The 22823-nt window shown below is 41.6% G+C and overlaps 1 protein-coding gene across 1 annotated transcript in view; it reads right to left on the bottom strand.

Moving 5' to 3' along the window:
- lcp2a (lymphocyte cytosolic protein 2a) overlaps positions 1-22823 on the bottom strand; it is a 157570-nt gene that overhangs the window by 56495 nt on the left and 78252 nt on the right. The window contains exons 4-10 of the mRNA XM_043703923.2: positions 19676-19741; positions 12250-12281; positions 9684-9727; positions 9366-9567; positions 7760-7857; positions 6056-6137; positions 2439-2519 (exon numbers count right to left, since the gene is read on the bottom strand). Coding sequence (XP_043559858.1) covers positions 2439-2519; positions 6056-6137; positions 7760-7857; positions 9366-9567; positions 9684-9727; positions 12250-12281; positions 19676-19741 — 605 coding nt within the window. The remainder of the gene's footprint in view (positions 1-2438; positions 2520-6055; positions 6138-7759; positions 7858-9365; positions 9568-9683; positions 9728-12249; positions 12282-19675; positions 19742-22823) is intronic.

Genomic DNA, 22823 nt, shown 5'->3' with positions numbered 1-22823 from the left:
CTCGTTCTTGTAGATATATCTGAGTAGTTTCAACTCAGTGCCCGGCAGTCACTCATATACATAAAAACTGGCTCTGATATAATATCAAATTGGTTGCTTCATTTGAACACGGCAGACATTTCACCTGTGGTATTCACTTGATGTCCCATTTAACAAATGATACCCTGAAATGATGCAAATCAATGCTTTCTTAAATGGGCATTAGCAAATTCCTAGGTCACTATTTTGCAACAGGGCGGGACATTCTCATTTGTATCCTGGTCAATAAGCACCATTAAAATAAGACAACTAGTTAACATTATGTTTGTGGAACCAGCATAAATTAACTTAACTTAATCGGATAGACAGTACTCTGGGAGTTCCTGAGAAGTGAGTTCTTGTTTGAGTTTGGGTATCAGGAACATTGTTGGGATAAAGTCAATGAGACTTTACTGTGAGGTGTATGATCTGTTTTGACAGTACCAAACGGCAGACAAAAACCCATTTTAATCCATTTATACCCTGCCTGATTTCCCTCTTCCAGTGATGTGAAGAGATAACTGTAGCCCAGTATTTATCAGCCTTTATGCTGATCATCAAAAACATTCATGAATGGAGACAACTGACTCTGTGCGACATGAACATAAAATCACCTTGTTCATTCACAATGTGTCAGATGATGGTGATGCCTCATGATCACACGTAGCAAAATCTGGATAGCATTTCGTCCTTGGACTGATAAGTGACAAGTAACATTCACAGTGCACAAAAACGACAGGCTTATGAGACATAGATTTATATGGTGCCTTGCATGACTACAAAGTATTCCAAAGTGGCTAACAGCTAAGAGAACGTTTTTGAAATGTAGCTACTGTTGTAATGTAGAAAGTGTTTGGCAAGTGACCATCTTCAGCAAATGAGAACTTAAACATCTCCCTTTGATATTCAATGTTCTTACCATTGCTGAAACATAATCATTAACATCCTGGTGGTTACCACTGACCAGAATTTGACCTGGACTCTCCATATAAATATTGTGGGTACAGGAGCAGGTCTGAGGTTAGGAAAACTGCGGCAAGAGATTCACCTCCAGACTCCCCAAAGTCTGTTCATCGTCTACTAGGCACAAGTCAGGTGTGCAACAGAATACTACCCACTTGCCTGGATGAGTGCAGCTTCAACAACACTCAAGTAGCTTGACATCTTCTGGACCAAAATAACCTGCTTAATTAGCATCACATCCACAAATATCCACTCCCCCCATCACTGACTCCCAGTAGCAGCAATATGTACCATCTTCAGGGTGCATTCAGGCTTCCTAGACAGCACCTTCCAAACCCACATCCTCTACCTCCTAGAATAACAAAAGCAATAGGTGCATGGGAACCACCTGCAAGTTCGTCTTCATTCCACACCCCATCCTGACTTGAAAATATATTACTGTTCCTTCAGTGTCATGGGTCAAAATTCTGGAACTCCCTTCTTAATGATATTGTACTGCCCCATGTCCCAAGGACTGCAGTGATCCAAGAAAATGGTTTATTAGCAACTCCTCAAGAGGAATCAGGATAGGCAATAAATGCAAGCCCTACTAACAGTGCTCACATCCCAGGAATGTAGATATAAAATAATCTTTTTCCCCCTAATTTGAACAGGCTAACAATTGCATTAACAAATACATTGAGGCTCAGGGGCATTCTTTTATGAAAATTACTTAAAATATGAATTTATTTTTACAATGTGTATTGTTGTTACCTGGAAACCAACCTGGAAGTGTAATGGAAGTAGATTAAATCCTAACCTTTCAAAGGGAATTGTAAATATCCTTGAAGACAAAAGTTCACAGGACTATAGGAAAGAGCAAGACTCTTGGACAAATTGTGTAGTTGTTTCAACGAAACTGGCACAGGTACATTGGACCAAATTAAATGAGATTTAACATGGCACAGTGTGACCTCAACCCCCTGTAGGTGGGTTCAGGTAGATGTCTGATATCACATTGAAATGCATAAAACATGTTCGAAATGAAATGAAATTTAAGAAAAATATAAGATTTTCAATCAGATTTATTATAAAATAAGGAATTAATCTTAAAACAGGTGATTGATCAAAGAGATGGGTTTTATGGAAATTTTAAAGGAGACAAGAGAGAGGTATTGAGACAAAGAGACCTAAGAGGGAATTCAGAATTTATAAGTTGGACAATTGAGGAGGGTACACCTGGTGGTGTAATAAAGGGAATACAGCCCAAATTAACTTGCTACTTGATGCCTTTTCAGCAAAAGTATGGAGCATTGCTGCTGAATCATGTACCAACTAAAACAATGAGAAGAACTGTCTTAGCATAACACTCCTGAAGAAGGGCTAATGCCCGAAACGTCGATTCTCCTGTTCCCTAGATGCTGCCTGACCTGCTGCGCTTTTCCAGCAACACATTTCCATCTTAGCATAACACTCACCCATTGAAGGGGAATCTCTTTCACTGTGTCCAGATGCTGACTGGTCTAAAGTGGGTTTCCTACTTCTGTCGACAACAGGAGCTGAAAGGAAATGGATAACTTGATCTTCCAACTGTTGAAACCCAAAGGTGCACTTAGTGTAGATACCTCTCACTGGAAGATCCTCAAAGAATGAAGACAAAAATTCTGCCCACATTTCTCTTCAGATAGGTTTCACACTCTCACTTGGGAGCAGAAAATACAGAAGAGAAAGTTGACAAAGGAATACAAAAATGTTGACCTCAGAGTAAAATGGTACATTGGAAAATTTCATAACTGGGGTTATTAGATATTGTTAAGATAGTAAAGGTTGTACAAGTAAGTTGAGTAAACAGATATTTGAAACGGATTAAAGGTGATCAAGCTTGACTTTGGATCAGCTAGAGAGGAACAATATACTGTCATCGTAACACAACAGTTTCATGAGTCTTGAACTGATTGGTTTCGAACAATGAGAAACATTTTCAATTTTATTTTGGCATCTGAACAATAAAGGGTCAGATTGTCCCAGCCTCTATCAAGGTGACTGAGAAATATGGCATCAACTCTGTATATCTAGATATTTTTCTCTTTTCCCTGCTGGTGAGGGAAATTAAGATAGTTTAGGGTTGTTAAAATAGAGAGTGTGGTGCTGGAAAAACACAGCAGGCCATGCAGCATCTGAGGAGCAGGAGAATCGACGTTTCAGGCAAAAGCCCTTCATCAGGAAGTCCAGACTCCACCAGAACACCCTGAACGATGTAGTTGAAACTAAAACAGAAATTGTTTGAAAATCTCAGCAGGTCTAGAGGTAAAGCAGAGTTAATGTTTTGGGTCCAGTGACCCTTCTGGATTTGGTGCATGGACTGGCCGATAGCGTCCTGAAATTCATTGTACTCTCTTGAATAAGCCCCTCCAGAATGGACGTGGATGTAAGGTTGGTGAGGCTTTGCAAGGAAATGATTCAATGGCAGAGGATCAATGATGAGTGAAGAGCTGAGCTGTAGGTGATGGCATTGAACAGAGTGCTCCCACTAATCCTAATGATGATGTAGCACCCTCCCTGACCTTCTGCACCACCTTTGTCTCCCTCATGGGAGCCAGGCTTCCAGCTCCTCTGTGACATTTATGGTCCATTTGGCAGACATAGGAAAATCTCTCTCTCTTTCAGGACAACCACAGCAGCTTCAGTGATGGCTGTTGTGTCTGAATGACTCTATCACTTCTTCTTCCACTAGCTCCATTCCCACCCCACCAGTTCCAACTGGACAGGAAACGGTCTCTGTATCAATTAAGGACTCCCTCTCCATAAAGCTCTCCAGTCAGATTCCACTGGAGATTGGCTCCTGATACAGAAACAAGCCTGACTCCTGTTACCCTGGGCCAAAAAATCAGCCTTTAATGTTGTATTATAAATTGGCTGCCTTTAGGTTTCTGAGTAACAACTGAAAGAGTTTTAAAGGGTGGTGCTTTGGGTAAAATGTAATGACTGGGCAATAAATCACACTCAGAATTCACAAAATTCTGAAGAAATGTCCTTCCTAACTCAGACACATAAACAAAATATCAACCAAGGCAATTAGACGGAATTTTAGAACACAATCTTAAAAATTTATTTATCAAATCTTATTCTTAAAGAAGATAACTTGGCACAGTTGCATTAATAAAGCTGGAACAGGTTTTCCACAAAAACAAGCATTTTGCACAGAACCTATTACAAACTTGATTTTAACCAATTACAATGAATTAAAAAAAGTTATTGAGCTATTTCCCAATTCTATTAGAGTACTTTAGCAGATTAAAAGAAATTTAATTTGAAATGGTGTAGTATCCTGGATGTCACTGCTATTGCAGTGCCGGAAGAGAAGGCCATTGACTTTTTTTTCAATGTTTTCTAATTAACCTGTTCAGTGATGGTATGCCAGAGGTTAGACCAGTGATTTGAACCCAGCACTCCCTATCCAGAGGTAGGGACACTACCAGTGCACCACAAAAGCCTTGTTAGGCCATTGATGATGAATAAAGTATACTATTGGGCACTTGATGTGGTGGCTGAAACTGATGGGGATAGAACAGAGGTGTGGGACAGCTAGCAGTGACTCAATAGGCCGAATGGCTGAGGTTTCATCACCAGGGTATGGTGGCTCACTGGTCAGGTGCCCTCAAAGAACAATTGGGGAGCAAAATTGCTCATTTGACCTCCTTGACAGCATCTGCATCATCATTTGACTCATCATCATAGCACACATGCGCACGCGCGTGCACACGCGCGCACACACAGGCACACAAACACAACGTACTGAGTTCTATCACCTTGAAAGCTCGCAAAAAAGCATAATTATCAAAAACTGACTTTGACAATAAACTGTGCGCAGTTTTCTGGCTACTGTCAGCTTTCAGTATGATATTTTACAAACTGGTGAAAAAGATCATGGAATCTTGAGTTGCACTGGGTACAATTTAAAATTTTGCCTATTTTCTGAGCTGCTTTCAGACAAACTATACTAAAACAAAATACTGTAACTGAGCAGCAAGCCCTTAAAATCCATAAAACACATTTACATAAATGATTTGGATGCGAGCATAAGAGGTACAGTTAGTAAGTTTGCAGATGACACCAAAATTGGAGGTGTAGTGGACAGCGAAGAGGGTTACCTCAGATTACAACAGGATCTGGACCAGATGGGCCAATGGGCTGAGAAGTGGCAGATGGAGTTTAATTCAGATGAATGCGAGGTGCTGCATTTTGGGAAAGCAAATCTTAGCAGGACTTATACACTTAATGGTAAGGTCCTAGGATGTGTTGCTGAACAAAGAGACCTTGGAGTGCAGGTTCATAGCACCTTGAAAGTGGACTCGCAGGTAGATAGGATAGTAAAGAAGGCGTTTGGTATGCTTTCCTTTATTGGTCAGAGTATTGAGTACAGGAGTTGGGAGGTCATGTTGCAGCTGTACAGGACATTGGTTAGGCCACTGTTGGAATATTGTGTGCAATTCTAGTCTCCTTTCTATCTGAAGGATGTTGTGAAACTTGAAAGGGTTCAGAGAAGATTTACAAGGATGTTGCCAGGGTTGGAGGATCTGAGCTACAGGGGGAGGCTGAGCAGGCTGGGGCTGTTTTCCTTGGAGCGTAGGAGGCTGAGGGGTGACCTTATAGAGGTTTACAAAATTATGAGGGGCATGGATAGGATAAATAAGCAAAGTCTTTTCCCTGGGGTTGGGGAGTCCAGAACAAGGGGGCATAGGTTTAGAGAGAGAGGGGAAAGATATAAAAGAGACCTAAGGGGCAATGTTTTCACGCAGAGGGTGGTACGTGTATGGAATGAGCTGCCAGAGGATGTGGTGGAGGTTGGTACAATTGCAACATTTAAGAGGCATTTGGATGGGTATATGAATAGGAAGGGTTTGGAGGGATATGGGCCAGATGCTGGCAGGTGGGACTAGATTGGGTTGGGATACCTGCTTGGCATGGACGGGTTGGACCGAAGGGTCTGTTTCCATGCTGTACATCTCTATGACTCTATGACTTCAGTTACTTTTCAGATCAGTTAAAACAAACTGAATTCATGAAGTTTGATAAATATCCAAAATATGAGTACCTCTATAACCAGGTGATGAGAAGCTTCGGTCTTTGCCTTGACCTGAATCTTCACTGACAGACAGATTGGAGAACATGTTTGCCTGGACAAGAATAAATATATTAGTAGGTCTCTTGTAAAAAAAAGAGATCGAGTACTTCTTCCTCATCTATCTGCACAGATTTTAACATAAATTATTATGGCACAGACATAACCATTCTGCTTACCAACTTCATGATTGTAAGATTGATGATTTTTTTGAGCTTTGTCAGCTTCTGAGGAATGAAATACTTTCCATTTTCTGTCTCTAACATTGCAATGATAGAAGTAAATGTTCACTGTGAATCATTTGATGTTAAAAGGGCTCTGACTGTATGATGGGAAAATTGTCGATTTTGGCAGGAGGAATAAAAAAGAAACATATTATCTAAAAGGTTAGAGGACTCAGGACTCTGAGATGCAGAGAGATCAGAGTAACCTAGTGCATGAATCACACAAAGTTAATATGCATATAAAGCAAGTATTTAGGTAAGCTAATAAACTGTTATCTTTTATTGCTTTGGAATTGAATGCAAAAGAAGGAAGATCATAATTTATTATATAGGATATTGATGAGACCACATCCATGGTACTGGCCACCTGAATAAAGGAAGAATGTAAATTGTTGGAAACAGTTGGGCAGCACGGTGGCACAGTGGTTAGCACTGCTGCCTCACAGCGCCAGAGACCCGGGTTCAATTCCCGACTCAGGCGACTGTCTGTGTGGAGTTTGCACATTCTCCCTGTGTCTGCGTGGGTGTCCTCCGGGTGCTCTGGTTTCCTCCCACAGTCCAAAGACGTGCAGGTCAGGTGAATTGGCCATGCTAAATTACCCGTAGTGTTAGGTAAGGGGTAAATGTAGGGGTATGGGTGGGTTGCGCTTCGGTGGAGCAGTGTGGACTTGTTGGGCCGAAGGGCCTGTTTCCACACTGTAAGTAATCTAATCAGTTCAAAGAAGGTTTACTAAAATGATATCTGGAATGGGCAGCCTGTCTTATGAGGAAAGGTTAGTCAGGTTAGGCTCCTAACAGCTGGAGTTTAAAAGAGCAAAGGCAACTAGATTGAAACATATAAAATTCTGAATAAATTTGACAGCGTGGAAATGGAGAAGATATTTACCCCTGTGGGAGAATCTGGAACCATAGATAAATGGATCACCTATTCAAAACAGAGGTGAAGGCAAATTATTTTGACAAAGGGTTCAGAGAGTTTTTGGAACATTATTCCTTAAAAGGTGATGTAAGCAGAGTTCTGAAATATGTTTAAGGTGTAGCAGATACCATGTACTTTGTAGGGAAGGATGGGAGTGTGAAGTAGTAAGATCAGCCATAATCGTATTGAATGGTGGAATAGACTTGAGGGGCCAAATTGCCCACTCTGTAATAATTTGCATACATGTAATGGGGTGGGTTGTTTTCCTACCCTGTGTTACATGCCAGCTGAGAGGGTGAAGTATAAATCTTGACTCATAGTTGGTTTATTTACAAAATGTGGCATAATATTTCACTGCTGCATATCTACCATATAAGTTCATATAAGTTCAAGATACTTAATCAAGAAATGCATTCCACTCTAACTAGATGTCTCATTCACTGTGGTTCGATTAATCAGACTGTGCAGTCACTGCATAAATCTCCTGAAGAAACGGACTAAAAATGGCCAATCCTTTTGTCAATGGTCACTTACCATATTGCCCCTATTTCCAGCTGGTGTAATTGGCACTGATCCAGGGCGCTGAGGGGGAATGGGTGGATGATTTGCAGATTTTATTGTTGACCGTTTATCTGAAAGAAAAGTGAGACATGTTTCACAGCTAAGTTATTTCTAATAGATGGAGTTAAACATGTTTATCTACTACTGAAATCCTCACTTGCTACCTCTAGTCTTGACTATTCTGACATGCTCCTGGTTGGCTTCCCCCCTCGTTGTCCATTACACCTACAAACCAGATTTCACATTTCTGGTAGCAAGGGGTGAAATGTTAGTGGGCTTGTATACCTTGTGCTTGAGGCAGAGGTGTTTCAGTTCCCATAAGACTTGATTATTTCAGTGCTCTCCTGATTGACATGACACCTTGTATCCTTCACGAACAAGATACTGGTACGCAGCTTTGTTCATCTCCCATCATTATTAGTCTACTTTAGTTCTCTATTGACCCCATCTGACTTGCAAATCGCCTCAGGCGACAGACTGTGTGGAGTTTGCACATTCTCCCCATGTCTGCGTGGGTTTCCTCCAGGTGCTCCGGTTTCCTCCCACAGTCCAAAAATGTGCAGGTTAGGTGAAGTGACCATGCTAAATTGCCCGTAGTGTTAGGGGCAGGGGTAAATGTAGGGGAATGGGTCTGGGTGGACTTATTGGGCCGAAGGGCCTGTTTCCACACTGTAAGTAATCTAATCTAAAATACATACATGGAGCAGATACAGAGTTCACATTCGCATACTGGGTAAATCACTGAACATATTTAAATCACATAAAATCAGGCATTAAAGTATTTCATCTCTGCAGGTGAATAAGGAAAGCTAATATAAGAATTAGATGAAGAGCTTTCAAAAGCCACAATTAAATTCATAATTGAACAAGAGGCAATTCCCTTGTGAGACTGCTATAAGCCTTGTTTTCTGTTAGAAAATTGAAGCTTTGCCTTGACTGACACGTTTGCCTTGACAATGACTGGGACAAATTAAGGGTTTGAAGAGAGTTTGAAGAGAGTTCAGTCTAGCAGAAGGCTTTTTGTTTATGATGTCTCCCAAGCTATGAGAGATAAGGTAGAAATTTTCAAATCGAAAAGAGGTTTATATCAGCTGTCTACAAAGCAGGACGGCAAAGAGTCGTAAAACTGTTCTAGCAGTCCCAGAAGGAAAACTAAACAGAGTCAATTAAGGGAGAAAATAACAAATTGAAATTGGAGTGATATTTCTCTGAGATTTGTGTATCTCATAGATTCATAACATCTAATGGTTATCACTGTGGAACAGGTTGAAACTCTGCGTTGTTGTTGGTGTTAATACCTTTCTAAATTGTCTTTCACATGATTTAACTTGCTTTGTTTTGTTTTTATTATTTTGTGTTATGAATTTCTGTTATTGTATTAAAGAACATTTATATCCTATGTTTTAGTGACTAACCACAACAACCAACTGGAAAAATTAAACTTATGATCTATCTCATCAGATATCACTCTGGAACCTGACTTGTCCAGTCTTGCCATTAACTGGGATCGTAGCACCTTCTATTTGTTAGAAGCAGTTCCCACTAAACACCACTTTGTCAATTGATTTTGTGAAGTTACCTGCATAGTCTGAATCATTGGAGATTGGTTTTGCTGCACATATCTTGATCTGATGAGCTTCTTCATCATTTGAAGGAGGTGGTTCATAATCATTGTCACTATTATGCCCTTCACCATCTTCAGTTGGTGATTCATAATCTCCACCATCATCTCCAGAGTCTTGCTGTTGGTCTGGGTCCTCATAATCATCATCATCTTCTGTCTGAATTACATAACATTTTGTTTTACTGTCAACCTTTTACTAAAGCATAAATGCTGATATTTCATTCACTCTTTTCAGAAACACAATAGTCAGAAAAGACAAATGAAATTACTTACAAATTCATCTGAGTCCCATCCTATGTCATCAATGGGTCTGTCATCTGTAATAACAGAGGGACAATGAACAAGTGTGGAATTTTAAATCCCATTTCCTGTCCTAATATCTCTGGCCAAGTGCACCAATATACATGAAATAGATGGACAAACTGTTTATTCTGAAGTTTACACCACTGAGACTCTGAAATAACTTTGCTGCTCCAAGCCTACAACCCGTGGTGATATTCCTTCTAACTGCCCCTCCAAAAACAATAACTTGCTTAGCACTTTTAACATGATAAACTATTCTGATGTGCAACACAGAATCAATATCAAGATGCTGAGATAAATAAGGACACACGAGAATTGATGGCCAAAAACTTGAAAATACGGAGAAAAGACAATGAAACAACTGTTTATAGAAACATTTCAAGGTCAGTGGCACATAGCCAGACCATCTGGTGAAGTGTCACAAATTGGAAAATTGTCTCAATTTCATTTTCAGTGAACCAACAATACCCCACTGCTGCTATTTGTTGGGACAGTGTTCCAGGTCATATTAACTTCTGCCCCAAGTCTACTTTTGCACCACACTACATAGAACATAGAACATTACAGTGCAGTACAGTCCCTTTGGCCCTTGATTTTGCACCGACCTGTGAAACCAAGCTGAAGTCCATCTAACATACACTATTCCATTATCAACCATATATTTATCCAATGACCATTTAAATGCCCTTAAAGTTGGCAAGTCTATTACTGTTGCAGACAGGGCATTCCACGCTCTTACTAGTCTCTGAGTAAAGAACCTACCTCTGATATCTGTCCTATACCTATCACTCCTCAATTTAAAGCCATGTCTCCTCATGCTAGCCTTCACCATCCGAGGAAAAAGGCTCTCACTGTCCACTCTATGTGATCCTCTGATCATCTTGTATGCCTCTATTAAGTGACCTCTTAACCTTCTACTCTCTAATGAAACAGCCTCAAGTCCCTGAGCCTTTCCTCGTAAGACCTTCCCTCCATACCAGGCAACACCCTGGGGTAAATCTCCTCTGTACCCTTTCCAATTCTTCCATGTCGTTCCTATAATGCGGTGATCATAACTGTACGCAATACAAGTGCGGCCACACGAGAGTTTTGTACAGCTGTAACTCCTTAAAGGAAAAATGGGTTTTAGTCCAGTTGTACTGTCTGCCAGTGCTGAACGGTAGCAATCTGATCATAGAGGAGGAAGTTGAAACCCATTCCTCTGTGATATTTGCTTGTTAAACTAGATTTATCACAGCTGCAAAACCACCCAGTTTCAAGGGATTCCACAACATCATTCAGTTCATATCTTTAAAAAAGATTTTAATCAAAGAAGACAGGAGGAGGCCATTCAGCCCATCATGTCACCGATTTGAAACAATTAAACACTTGGTCACACTTCCCTGCTCTTTCCCTATGGTCTTTTATTCTTTGAATTTTCAGTATTTATCCAATTTCCTTGTGACTCTATGACCAAATTGCATTCAGGGCAAATTCCAGAATACAGATGTTTCACCAAAGGCCTCTCTCTTAGACTTTTAAAGTCAGTATGCAAGCTGTAAAAGAGGCTGCTGATTCACTAGTGCTCATTTCCTCACATTGCTGTGGTTGACTTTCATCCTTGTTTACTCTGGTCTGCAGCTAGGGAGGGTTCACGAAAACACAAGAAATAAGAGGCGTAAGCTAAATGAATTCTCAGGCCTGCTCTGTAATTTGACAAGAAAATGTGTGAACGTTTACAAGAACTGTACTTTCTTCCCATATTTAATATCCATTAATTATCTTGATGATCAGATATCTATCAATCTGTCCTGAATCTACCCAAAGGCTGGGCACCTACAGCTTTTTGGAGTAGCGAAGACCAAAGATTTACACCCTCGAATGTAATTGGGAAAGTTGCTTGAAAGGCTGCCAGGTACTTCACAAACAGTCAATCTGTTGGTGGAACAGGAAGAGAAAGGACAGCTTCAAAACCCTGACACAGGAAGTGGTGAGTTGAGTCAACAGAGAAATGTTCTAGTTCGGTAAAGTTCCATATTTTTGTCCAGACTGTCAGTGGAGGTAATGGGAGGGAAAAGAGAAGTACCAGTTAACTCTTGGTGTCACTCAGTGCTTGGTTTGGGAGGAGATTGGGTTGAATGCTGTGACATCATTAGTAAGGATGCTGTTATAACTCAGGAGTTGACAGAGTTGTCAGACTTGGCTCAGAGTTAATATACATACATCTGCAACAATCAGCTAAAATTAAAATAAAGCACAGGTTATCTGGCCTTTATCACTTTACTGCTTGTGGGAGCTTGCTGTGTCTTTCCCGAAGTACAACAGGTGACTTCACTTCAAATGTAGTTCACAGACTGTAAATAAATTCTGAACTGAGCAAAGAAATTGAAAACTGCTTTTGTCAAATGTAAATAGTTCTAACTGTTCAAATTAGGAAGCTCAGCCAGAACCAAGGCTGATCATGTACCTTCACATTAGGTGTATTGTTACAATAACATCTACTTTCAGGAAAGAATATCTGTCTGCAAATATCAAGTTCTTCACTTTGCAATCTTACCTGTAGATTCATGAATTATTTGATTCTGATGCCTAAACACAAAATAAATTAGAATAATTAAACTGCAGCATCATCTGTTGATAAAGACAATCGACAACTGAGTCTGCAATACAACATTTATAATGATCCAAAACAGGTGAAAGAAAATTAGTGGTCAGTTATACATCCAGTTATACGTCCACACTTATTACTCTCCTTTCCATTACAGCCCTGCCTAAATCATACTGACCTGCCAATTACACTTTATTTCACTTCACCCACACCCATTACATCACCTCCTATTACACCCTGGCTTGTTATACTCCCTCCCATTACACCCCTGTCAATTACACTCCCTCCAACTACACTTCTGCCTACTACACACCCTCCCATTATACCCCTTCCAGTTACACTCTGTCTCATCATGCTTCCCCCATTATACCCCATTCCATTATACCCCTGCATGTTACACTTCCTTCCATTACACCATACAGGTTACACCCCTCACATTACACCTATGCTTGCTATACCCCTGCCCATGATGCCCTTCTCATTACATACCCAACCAATATACCAGCTCCCATTACAATTTTACTCATTACAGATGGCTCGCTTATCTCTTGTTGGAAAGGGTCATTATCTGGCAATTGTGTGGGACAAATGTTACTTGTTATTTATCAGCCCAGTCTGTTACACCTCCCAGATTACCGACCTGCCTGCTGTACCTGCACCCACTGCACCCCTGTCATTATGAAACTGCCTTTTTTACTCAAGAACACACTTGAAGGGGGTCTAACTTTTTGGGTTATGGCAGTGGTGAGTGGTGCTAATTTAAAAGCTCCTTTGAAAGATCATATGAGCTCCTTCTATCCGATAACAGTTTATGATTGTCTGATTATTTTGAAGACTGTGGGGGAGTTTTCCTCATGCCCTGGTCAATAATCATTCTTAAATGAACATCAATAAAAAACAGATGAGCTCATCATAATCACATTGTTTGTGCGTACTTGCTGCACACAAACTGGCTAATGTATTGCCAGCATTACAACAGTGTATGTACACCTCAATGCACTCCATTGGGTGAAAAGTATTTTGGGAATGGCCTGATTCTATGGAAGGCGCTCGATAAATGCAAATGTTTTGACTTTATTTGGTTGATCCTAGAAGGAGAACATCTAAACTAGGGAAATTCAAGACAGTTGCCATTTACCAAACTGTCATTTTGGTGGCTTTTTATCAAGTTCTCAGTTCCACAGTTGTTTGTAGATAATGAGTGGATTTGAGTCTCACGAACTCCAATGCCTCTGATGCTCCTTGGAAAAGCATCATGTGTCCTGGAGATAAAACTTTCATTCTCACTTTACCATGGCATGGTTCATGAATTAGACCAGTTCAGAGCTAAGTTGTGAAAATAATGAAACATCTATAAAGAAAACTGATGATTCATCTCAGTATTGAGACACTGTTGCCCTCTCTTACGACATTCAAGAAGGCACTGGATATTTATTTGGACAGAAATATTATGTAAGAGTAGGGGGCAAAGGCAAAGGTTGCACTAGGTAATGATGCTCATTTGAAGAACCTGTGCAGCCACAATAGGCCTCCTTGTGTGCCCTAACAATTCTGTGACTCTGTGTCAACTATATAATGAAAGCTGTACGAGTAAAAATAATATAAGAGATGGGGACAGACAAAACCAGTGTTGTTGCAGCATCAGAAAACCAGAGAGTGTTACAACTGTGTTGTTTTCAGTTCTGTCATAAATTGAGAAACATTCTCAAATTTCTTTGTCTTTTCAGTTGAGTGACAATCATTCCACATAGGGCAGCGTGATGACTCAGTGATTAGCACTGCTACCTCACAGTGCCAGAGACCTAGATTTGATTTTAACCTCAGGTGATGTCTGTGTGGAATTTGCACATTCTCCCCCTGTCTGTGTGGGTTTCCTCTCACAGTCCAAAGATGTGCACATTAGGTGGACTGGCCATGCTATTTTGGCCTGGCGATGCACAGGCTAGGTATATTAGGCATGGGAAATGAGGGTTACAGGGATATGGTGAGTGTGGGTGGGGTGCTCTTCAGAGGATTGTTGTCGACTTGATGGGCTGAATGGCCTGCTTCCACACTGAAGGGGTTCTAATATTTCTATGAATTTAGAGCAGTTTCAGACTGGCCAGCGTAAAATGAGGGCCTGGGATTGACAAGGTGAGGGAGGGGGGCAGTAGCGAGCAGTATTTACTGTTCATTGTTCAGTGGTCCTGGCTAGAATTTTGGAATTTTGTGCTTAATAAGACTTTTTTGCTGGATCTCCAGTCAAGTAGGTTTATGCACGTGTGAAGAATAGCTGGATTACAACAAGAACTTACATTTATGTAACACTTTTAATATAATAAGACATTCCAATACATGCCTTTGAAGGACCCTGACACTCATCCTTGTGAGGAAATATTAAGGCAGATATCTAAAAGGAGTTAAATTTTATGGAGTGTCTCAAAGGAGGAAAGCGAGTTAGGCAAAAACCTGAAGGGAAGGTATTCCAGTGCTTGGGACTTCTACAACTGAAGGCAGTGCTGCCAATGGTGCAGTGCTTAAATTCAGAGATTTGTAAAGGTGCAGATATCTTGGAGGGTTACAGGCTTACGGGAGACATCAGACATAGAAAAGGTAAGGCCATTGGGGTGATATGGAAACAAGGATGAGGAGTTTAAAATCAAAGCTTGCCATATCATGTGCCCGTGCAAGTAAATAAGCACAAGGCAATGTGCGAATGGTCCAACCATACTTTTATAAGGAAATGGAGAATGCTCAGTTGATATGTATCTCAGGCACTGTCAATGCTTTTAGGAAGGGAGTGAACAGCTTGAGAAAATTGCTGAAGATCTCCGCCAGCATCATGAAAATAAAGAAATGGCTCACATCCAGGTGATGAAGGAATGAGACTCATTTTACCAAACAACAGTACAAAATGTCTATTTTGCACCTGGAACACAGAATAATGGTGCCAAACACTTCAATTCTCTTAGGTAGTTTGTATGAATCGAAATTGAGGAAATCATTCCTCAAATCATTGAAGAAATTGAAAGCAACAACAAAATGAACAAACAAAACAGACAACATAAACTCAGTTCATAGCAGCCTTGTACCCCAGTCTAAATGTTTTGGTTTCAAGCCCCACCCCAGAGACTGGAACACAGGTTTGGCTCTGATCTTTGCCAGTCTGAAAGCTGTGACGACAGATGGGATAAGATGGAGTCATTTTTTAGGAATATGGATCTTCCTGGTATGTCTGCTGAACAGGCGTCTCTCCTTAGTGCTCTGTTAACAGCCCAAAAGATACAGGAGGTAGTGAGACAACTTCAAAATGGAAAGGTGCCTGGCCCTGATGGCTTGCCCAGTGCCCAGTGAGTTTTATAAAGAATTTGTAAACATACTATCAGGACCGATGCTAGACATGTATAACTATTCATATAGTCGGGATTGCCTCCCACCATCCTTGAGCGAGGCTAATATTTCTCTTATCCTCAAAAAAGGGAAGGCCCTGGAGCACTGTGCTTCTGACAGACCCATCTCGCTTTTAAACTCTGATTTTAAAATTTTATCGAAGACCCTGGCATTGAGGTTGGAAAGGTTGTTGCCCTCTATTGTTAAGGAGGATCAGACAGGCTTTATAAAGGGTCGCAGATCTTCTAATAATGTTAGGAGACTGCTTAACATTCAAGTGTGCCAACAATGGTCAGTTCAAGGGTTGATGGTTTTCTTGGACATGGAGAAGGCATTTGACTGGTTGGAATGGCCGTATCTTTTTTATACCCTGGAGAGGTTTGGCCTGGGTGTTTACTAGATGGGTAAGGGTCCTTTACAGTGATCCTCTGGCGGCAGTCCTCACTAATGGTATAAGGGCTGATAATTTTAACAATGGTAGGGGCAGTCAGCAAGGTTGTCCCCTCTCACTTTTGCTCTTCACATTGGTGATTGAACTGCTGGCACAGGCCATTTGTGGGAACCCAAATATAGCTGCCCCAAAGATAGGATCATGATGATGTTCTCATTTTTCTTTTGAACTTGGCAGTTTCAGTGCCCTATTTGATACATTGTATTAATTCATTCGGCTTTTTCTCAGGTTACAAGATCAATTTTTCAAAATCGGAGGCTATGTCTTAGGGGAATATCGGATGTTGAAGGAGGGTTCCACTTTAAGTAGGCATAGGAAGGCTTTCTTTATTTGGACGTCTCTGTTACCCCTAGTTTTGATCAGTTATTCAAGGTTAATTTTGTTCATTTGTTTGTCAAGACCTTGAAAGATGAGGGGCCCTTCCAATATCATGGTTCGATTGAGTTGCTCTTATTAAAATGAATGTTCTTCCTCGCTAATTATACCCTTTGCGACGCTTCCCTTGCTTTTTCCTAGAGAAACGTTTTGGAAATTAAATGGTTGGTTTAGTTCTTTTATTTCATGCCATAAGCAGCCTAATTATCAAGCATAAAAAATTGCAAATGCCCCAGGGGTTGGGAGGAGTGGATCTCCCGGATGTCAGCAGATATCAATTGAGCTCCCTTTTATCTTTTGAGAGTGATTGGGCCTGTGAGGACTTGGTATTGATATGGTTGGACATTGCGGCCTCACAGACAAAGTGTCCTCTTATTACACTGTTGGTTCTGGACAAAATAATGATAGTTGCGGAACATTGCTGCAATCCAATAGATATTAATACGTGGAGGGCAATGAGACAGATGGAGAGTAAAACATCTAAAACATCTTTCCATACTCTCATAGTTGGTTTGCCAGATTTAAATCCTGGGTGGATAGAAGAGTTTCTTGTTTGGGTGACCTGTTGAAGATGAAACGTTAATGTCATTTGATCTAATAACTCGTAAGTATGGATTATCGAGTAGGGACCGCTTCCGATTTTTTTCAAATCAGAGATTTTATCCGAAAAGAGACTATGCCTCTGACTGAGTGCTATAGATCTGATACGGAAAAGAGGGTGCCTCAGGCTAAGGGCACTCTTTCAGTGAGTACTCTCTCCCATTTGTTGGGGGGAGGTTCCTGAGGTGACATTGAGCGATTGTGGGAGATCATGGGACAGAGAGTTAGGGATGAAGATCACTTTGGAAACTTGGGAGGACATTTGTGACAATGTGAGGAAGATTTCGATATGTTATAGGACCAATGCTATACAGTTAAAGATTCTTCATAGGGTTCATCTGGCCCCAAATTGTCTTGCAAAATTTACACAGGGTGCATCTTCAATATCCCCCAAGTGTATAACAAATACGGGTATCCTCACTCATTGTTTGTGGTCCTGCTACACTCTGTGTGTACTGGAGCGCTGTGACAGGAGTAATAGAGAGGGTCTTAGGGACCAAAGCCAAAGTGGACCCAATGTCTTTTCTCCTGGGTTTGCCGAATTTATCTCCCTTAAATGTGCACTTTTTGTGCAAGGCAGAACATTCTGATGCGCTGGGTGTCTGAGAACCCCTTGGGTCTGTCGGCATGACATATGTTAATTATGGAACACGTTCCTTTGGACTTTCTTACAAATATAGTGCACCAGAAAACAGACAACTTTTAAAAGATACAGCAGCCCTTGTTGAATTATTTGGAAGCAGATCTTAATTAGGGCTTTTGTTTAGGTTTAATAAGCCTAATGTCCTAAGAGAAAGAATTTCGAGCAAACATCAGTTTAATAATTGATGCTCTCGAAGGTTGAGAGCTATGGTCTTGTTCTGCTAAGCAGCGTTATTTATTTACTTATTTATTTATCAATGTGTTATGAGTGTAGCTGTGAGTTCTTTTATAGAGTAGTATAGTGGTTGGTTTATTGTTTATTGTTGTTCTCATGTTATATTTTCATATTTTTGTAATTTTATAATTTCATCAAGAAAAACCTTTTCAACAAAAATATTTTTAAAAAAGAGATGTGCGAGGCAATTTTTTCACAGAAAGGGTGGTGAGTGCCTGGAACATGCTGCCAGCGAAGGTGGTGGAAGCAGACACAGTGGCAGCATTCAAGCATCACCTGGATGAATATGTGAATAGGAAGGAAATAAAGGGATATGGACCCTGTAACTTTTAGTATGGAAGGGCAAATGTGTCAGCGCAGGTTTGGAGTGCTGAAGGGCCTGTACCTGCGCTGTATTGTTCTTTGTTCTAAGACGTTTATGATTTTGTGGTGTATTTGATATGTATCTCTCAGGTAACATAATCAAAAATGATGATTTTCTTACTTATTTCAATAGTGTTCCAGGGATCTTGCTCTGTCAAAATGACTCATTACAACAGCGACAAATTTTCAATGTTACTTCATTGATTGTGAAATACTGTGAGCTGTCCTGTAAACATGGAACTGAAAGGATTTTCTTCAGTTCACATTAGAAAGGTTGGGTTGTGAATGACAGTGGGTGGCAGACTTGGGTACCATCATGAGGTGGAATGGTGTGAGAGGGTGTCCTGTTGGGCACAGGATACCACCCCAATGTTCCTACCTGGCAGCAGACTTGAGCTATCAAAACTGTAGAACTGTTTGCCCTCCCCCACAGACTGACACATTATGGCAGAAGCTTCAACAGGCCAAAGAGCAACCAGGTTCCCTGATGCCTAAACAGCAATGCCCTCCACTCCCTTGCCTCCCATTACTATAGAGATAGCTCAGGTATAATTGGAAAGACCGTGTGTTGGCCACCTGCCTTATTATATACACACCCCCACCCCTAAAATATTTTGGTGGAAGGGAGGCCAAAACCTCTGCACTTTGCTTTCAGAGCAGTTTAGGATGCCCTCTTTAAGCAGATAAATTCAAAGGTTAACTTGTGTGGGAGCAGTGTGACAATCTTAAATATTGCAATGAGTCTAACTTGTACATTTAAGTTGGTTCCCACCTGCCTTGGGAGAGGGGCATTGCTCACCTTATACCCAGTCTTCTTCAAATGTGCAGGCTGAGCATGGTGGGCAATGGGGCACAGGGACCACATTTGGCTTTCTCCAGCCAAAAGATTTTCCTGACCATTAATGTCAGACAATGTGAGTAATAGAGAGTGCACAGCAACATCAGGTTACATACTCAACACATTGCTCAATAGAAACTTTCAGTCCAAAAGTGTACAGGTTAGCTGGAATGGAGGTGTAGGTTGGGTGGATTAACCATGGGTTATACAGGGTTACAGGGATAGGGGATAGAATAGGAGAGTGAGTCTGGGTGGGTGGATCTTTGAAGGGACTGAATGGCCTACTTTCACACACCGTAGGGATTCTATCGATCATATGATGGGCTCAAAAGCTGAGCAGACAGGAATAGAGAGGTACACAGTCCAAGGTCCACATCAGGACTAGAATGTGCAATCATTTGTTCTTAAATTGGGGATTACACCTGCTGTTTGTTTTCCAGAATTCTTCATCTCCATAACTCTTGCATTTTGTTTTCATCATATATAAGTTTCACTCTTTTACCTCTTTGGGAAGAAGCTCCTTGTCCCTTCCCTTTTGTTAATCTCATGACACAGCTGATGAATCTGTCTGTAAACCAGAAAATAAAGATTTTACCTGGAGAACACATCAAATGGATCATAAGCATCATTGGTAAAGCTTCAGAGAATGAAAATTAGATTCTCCAAATTGATAACTCAAATTGTTGCATTATATCAGCATGACTTTGCGAGGGGCAGGTCATGCCTCACAAACCTTATTGTATTCTTGAAGGATGTGACAAAACACGTTGATGAAGGTGGAACAGTGGTTGTGGTGTACATGGATTTTAACAAGGCGTTTGATAAGGTTCCCCATTGTAGGCTCATTCAGAAAGTAAGGAGGTGACATGGGAGATGGCACGTGGCAGTGACACTAGGCACATGGACACACGAGGTGGCCGCTGAGCCATCAGTTGGCCACTTGACACACAAAATGGCCACCAGACCACAGTATGGAGAGAGACAGCAGAGCAAATACAGACACTGCCTGGGGCCACCAGAATGTCAGCACAATGCACTCACAACCTAATTGATTAGTTTAAGGCAGGTGGGGGAGAGCATACACATGAGTAACGTACACTGCCTGCTGAAGTGTCTGGGTCAAGCCAATGCCTTTGACAGAAATGCTAACTGTTGGATACAGACTTAAATCAAAGTGCTAATAGCCAGGGCTGCAGTAATCATTCTTCTCAGGAAGAGCGATTAGTGCCCATTACCACAGCAATGGACTTCTGCGCAGACACTGAAACTGACAATGGGATTCTGGATCAGTGGTGCTGGAAGAGCACAGCAATTCAGGCAGCATCCGAAAAGCTTTGAAATCGACGTTTCGGGCAAAAGCCCTTCATCCTGCTCATTACGCCAGTAGTCATTGAAACTGACAATGTCTGCATTGAAACTGTCAACAATCGCCCTGAAATTAACAAAGACTACGCTGGAACTGACAATGACTATCAAAATTAACAACGATTCTGCAATAAACAGATCATGTTACAAAAACAATAATCTCATCACTGACTTGTATCACAGGATGTATAAAAATATGCTCCAGGTGGAGAGAAGACTCGCAGCTGACCATTGCGCTGTTGGGTGTCTTTCTGTCCCCGGAGCTCCGGTATTGCCTTGTGCAATAAACTCTGTCGTTGAACCCCAATTCTGACTCCGAGACTGGTGATTTTCCCCACAACACTTGGTGCTGTGAGTAGGGTTCTTAATAATGGTGCCCTGATCGAAGAGGTAAGAACCAATTTGTATCTGCAAATGGGAAGAGTCAGATCGGGCCAAGGACAGAGTTTAAAAGGTATATGGATTGTAATGTCTGATTTGCTGCAGTACTGAGTTAAAATGTTTTACGTGCATTTCTGTGGAGAATAAGTGTCTAACTGTACTAACCGTTGTAAGAACCTGCTGCTTGTGTTGAAACAGCCAGAGGACAAGGTCATGTCTGTCTCAAAAGCCCTGCCCTAACCAGTTGTTAAGAAGGGTAGCCCCCCACCCCCCCGTGAAGTGGGAATTGAGGCGCCGAGGGGCACTCGGAGTTGTAAAGCACAAGTGGCAAAGTCAGGTAACATTGGACTATGTAGGGGCAAACAATGCAGAGTCCAGTTAGAGTTTAAGTTAACAATTGGGTGCTGTTTGTACTTGTAATTTCAAATATGGTGAGGAAGAGGAGCTGATCAATCTGACCAAGAGCCAAACCTCAGTGTACTGCATGTTACCAAAGTGGGGAGCGTGGCCACTGTCAGTCCATAGTAGAACATCAGAACTTGAGTAGTGGTGGTGGCTGGGAGGATAAAGAGTCCCACCAGTAGAGAGCACACTGAGCTAGAGGTAAGTTTCTGGGCCTATCAGGAGGTGTTGGGTCAGTAGAGGTGGCCAGGAGGGTAGAGATGTCCCACCGGTAGAGAGCACACCTATTGAGCCAGCATTCCCAGCAGCCTGAGAGGTACTGACTAGTAATGGTGGCCAGGAGGGTAGAGAAGTCCTACCAGTAGAGAATACACCTTGCTAGGAGGTTGCTACGGCCCTACGGACAGTGCTGGGACAGTATGTTTGGCCAGGGGGTAGAGAAGTCCCCACTGGTTAGGAACACTTTCTGTCGATGATATCTGGGGGTACATAATCTGTTAAATGACAGATTAAAGTTTTAAAGGGGACACTGCAGGTTCCCTTATTGAGAAATACAAGACAGACAGACAAGGGTTGACAGAGCAAATGAAGAAAAGTGGATGGGACCCATCTTAGATATTAGCACAACAAAGCGAATGGATAGATAAGCAGAAATGGAATAATACTAAAAAGATAGGGATAATGTTTGTATACCAATCAGCCACCTAATTGAACAAGTGAGTGCCTCCATGAGTAGGTGGAGAAAGGATCATGAACAAATTAAAGAGCTGGAGAGCAGGATAAAGGATCTAGAATTCACATTAGAAAGAATGCAAGAGGAGAGAGAAATTGGCATTCTCCCCTCCTACGAAACTGCTTCCTCTGTTGGATGAACCATGCAAGATTATAACTTAGCGCCTGTTATCACAGGAGGGACAGAATCACAATGCAAAGCAAATCATAAACCATTCACCCCAGGGGAGCGGCAGCAGATGATGGCCTCCCTGTGCAAATTATACCAGGTTCTGAAAAGTGCTGGATACTGTATAGGTAGGACACCTGAGGGACATACACCAGTTGGTCAAGGAAGATTGCCCAGCAGACAAGTGGAGGCAGTAGCTGATGGACCCGATGCCACAGCAGCCTGAGATTTTAAGGGGAGATGGTGAACACATGCCGTTGCCTTCACAACTGAGATAGATGCGCAGCAGGCCCCCTTCACCGACTTTAAAGAAGAAATCCAGAGGGTGCTAGGAAATGCTCCCACGAACTGCAGCTAGATCGCGACCACTAAGCAACTTAAAGAGGAAGGAACCTCTCAATATGGGGAACAATTATTTAGGGTCTATCATGAATGCTCAGGGCAAGCAAAGCCAGATTGGGGGAACCAGGCATTCATCCAAGCTTTTAAAGATGGGCTCTCTAGCGCCCACCAAGCCATCCCGAAAATGGGAGTAATAATGTCCCAGGATTATGATGACCTAGCCGAGTGGGCTAGCAGGGTGCAGGATGCAGAAGTTCCT

This window comes from Chiloscyllium plagiosum, unplaced genomic scaffold (assembly GCF_037043375.1).
Source record: "Chiloscyllium plagiosum isolate Xiang-an unplaced genomic scaffold, Cpla_swu_hap1 HiC_scaffold_16, whole genome shotgun sequence".
NCBI lineage: Eukaryota > Metazoa > Chordata > Chondrichthyes > Orectolobiformes > Hemiscylliidae > Chiloscyllium > Chiloscyllium plagiosum.
The sequence above is the reverse complement of the archived record's forward strand: the minus strand, read 5'-3'. Positions and strand labels throughout refer to the sequence as shown.